Below are 2,730 nucleotides of genomic sequence, written 5' to 3'. Positions count from 1 at the left end.
CGATTACGTTTTATCCTAACTTACATACTGGCTTGAAAGTTTATTATTTCACACATTAAAAAGATCACTTTCAACAAACTCACGGAGATTACACTCCGATTATGGTACGATTTTAACAATTTGTCTACTTTCAAATTTCGGTTTACAGTGAGTTTAGGTAGTAGAAAAGTTGTTATTCATAAATATTATGGAGTTATGGAGGTGCTTTCGAATACATTCATAACACTCCTATTTATATGCCAAATGACTATTTTTAGAACTCCTTTAAAACTCCAAAGTGTGTACCGAAAAACTATTAATACGAAAAATCTAGTTATAAGACGTTCTTAAAAATTTAGGGCTACCACTTAATTGACCGGTTCTATGAAATAAAAGGTAGATAATTATACTTTTGATGTTATGGATGATATTGAAGGTGAAACAATCGACATTTGGTCATGGTTTTTGAGAAACCTACGAGACCATCTTAAATAAATCCGTTGGTATGGGTGAACATATTACAAATCCAACATTTATTTCTAATCGTGCTACTTCAATAGCAATAGGTGTTCCAAATGTTTTTTCACAAGCCTTTCACAGTCATTGGCAACGTCATTTGTATATGAAATTATAAATGAATTCTAATTATATTAAATTCTCCGATTGACGCTATTGGAAGATGGTCAAGGCCTATCGCTTTCTATTGACGTTATTGGAACATGGTCAAGGCCTATCGCGTGTTCGCTTGTGACTGCCTAATTAATCGCGATCAGTCACAAAGCACAAGGTCATCTTGTCTGAGACCATGCCGGTGTCTGTGAAATTAAATAATTTTAGAATTATATGTCAGTAAGTATATGAACTAAGCAAAGAAAATGTCCCATTTGAATCATCATATAACATAAAATACTGAATAATAATGCTAGTAAACATAAACTAATCATCAGATCCCATAAATCCAGGACAACGAATTTTAGATGAATAAGGTTTAATATCAAAAGCCGAATCCCAAGCATAGGAAAACACAACCTGCGCATGAGGTCCGAAATAGCCGCCACCTGCAACAAGGTAGATGTTATCCCCTGCGGATCTAAACAAATCTGGGTCAATCTTCTCCACTGATTGAAAATTGTTGCAAGAGACTACAACATTATATTGCGAACAATTTAATGCACAATTGTTTTGAACTTTAACATCCCATTCTGGTTTGCCTTTTACTTGTCTATTAGTTTTTTGTGTCTCAATGCTCATATCTTTAAAATCACATGCTTGTGCATCACCTTCAATTCATCAACAAAACTTATCAGTAGCAATTAATAATCAAATACATATAGAATACAAGATTATAAAGATTTGGAGATGGATGATTAACCTTTGACAGCAAGAAGAGTGAAAAGAAATATTGTCAGGAAACACTCAAATGCAGATCCCATTATAGCGACAGATTATGTTATGGCTTTATTGTTAGTATTAGTGATTAGTATACTACAGAATAAAAATAATGTATGCACCCTATTTATATACGTTAGTTCATGTTCTGAGCTGATAATCTCAAATGGAGTTGTACTATATTTAATCAACATTATTACATATTACATACTGTACATATATATGAAACAGAAACTTCAACGGCCACATGTCAACTCCATAACGCTTCAAATATTAATATTAATAAAATAAGATTAATAATAGAATTAGAAATAATGACTAATTAAAATCAAATATTTGGTTTTTGACTAATTAAAATCACGTCGATAAAAAAGATTCTAATATCATCCTAATTCAATTAATGGATTCAACTAGTTTTCGAACTCTCGCTTCGCGCCGGGGTTCGATTTTCAATGTATTTTATTGCGTTTAGTTTGTAAAATTATTTCGTGGCTAACGATGATGTCGTTGAAGCGCAACTCGACTCGAACTAAAAGGTATAACCCGTGAAAGATTTAAATATTATTTTAAATTAACAATATATGTGCATCTCCGCGTTTCGCTATGGAATTGTCGACTTTTAAAAATTTAACGTAAAATCAACGTGTATGAAAAGTTCCCCAAATATTTAGCATTTTTTTAAAAAGAATCCGTTTTGCGTATAGTTAGTGACGTTGTGTTCGTAAAATTATTTCGAGTTTAACGATGATGCCGGAAAAATTTAATTCATTGCGAGCGAGGAGATATGACCTGTTGAATATTTGGGTGGAATTTATTTAAAATTTTTTATGAAAATGTTGATTTGACACTTTACCCCCTGTTTGGGGGCCGATTTTAATGTTTGGGCAAAGTGTGAGGGGTTTTTTTTTGGCAAAGTGGAAGATTGTAAAAAAAAAAAAAAGACGAAATGACGAAAATACCCCTGGTACTATTCATCATTTTTGTCTAATAGTTAATATGGTAATGGTTATATGACACTTTACCCCCTGTTTGAATGGTCGATTTGAATATTTGAAAAAAGTGTGGGGGTCTTTGTTGATGTAGTGAAATTTAATTAGAGTTAAAAAAAAAGAAGGTGAAAGGACGAAAATGCCCCTAATTACTATTAACCATTTTTGTCTATTAGATAATATAGTAATAATATTTGAAATTTGAAATTTAAATATTTTAAAATAAACTCTTTCACTAATAAAGAGTATATATGGATAATTAATGAAAGACATAACATTATTAATTAAGATACATATAAGAAAAACTGCACGCACGAGTTCATAACTAAGATGTTATTACTGCATATTTTTATATCATATTTTATAAATTATA

At 31.1% G+C, this 2,730-nt stretch overlaps 1 protein-coding gene across 1 annotated transcript; it reads right to left on the bottom strand.

The window, feature by feature from the left end:
• Positions 1 to 915: 915 nt before the first annotated feature.
• LOC139848821 (TPD1 protein homolog 1B-like) lies at positions 916 to 1,412 on the bottom strand. The gene is made up of 2 exons (XM_071838512.1): positions 1,352 to 1,412; positions 916 to 1,259 (listed from the first exon to the last, which is right to left on the bottom strand). The coding sequence occupies exons 1-2, from the start codon at positions 1,410 to 1,412 to the stop codon at positions 916 to 918; spliced, it is 405 nt and encodes a 134-aa protein (XP_071694613.1).
• Positions 1,413 to 2,730: the final 1,318 nt, after the last annotated feature.

The sequence above is a fragment of the Rutidosis leptorrhynchoides genome, chromosome 5 (assembly GCF_046630445.1).
Source record: "Rutidosis leptorrhynchoides isolate AG116_Rl617_1_P2 chromosome 5, CSIRO_AGI_Rlap_v1, whole genome shotgun sequence".
Lineage (NCBI taxonomy): Eukaryota > Viridiplantae > Streptophyta > Magnoliopsida > Asterales > Asteraceae > Rutidosis > Rutidosis leptorrhynchoides.
Note: the sequence above shows the minus strand (reverse complement) of the source record. Positions and strands in the feature narration are given on the sequence as shown.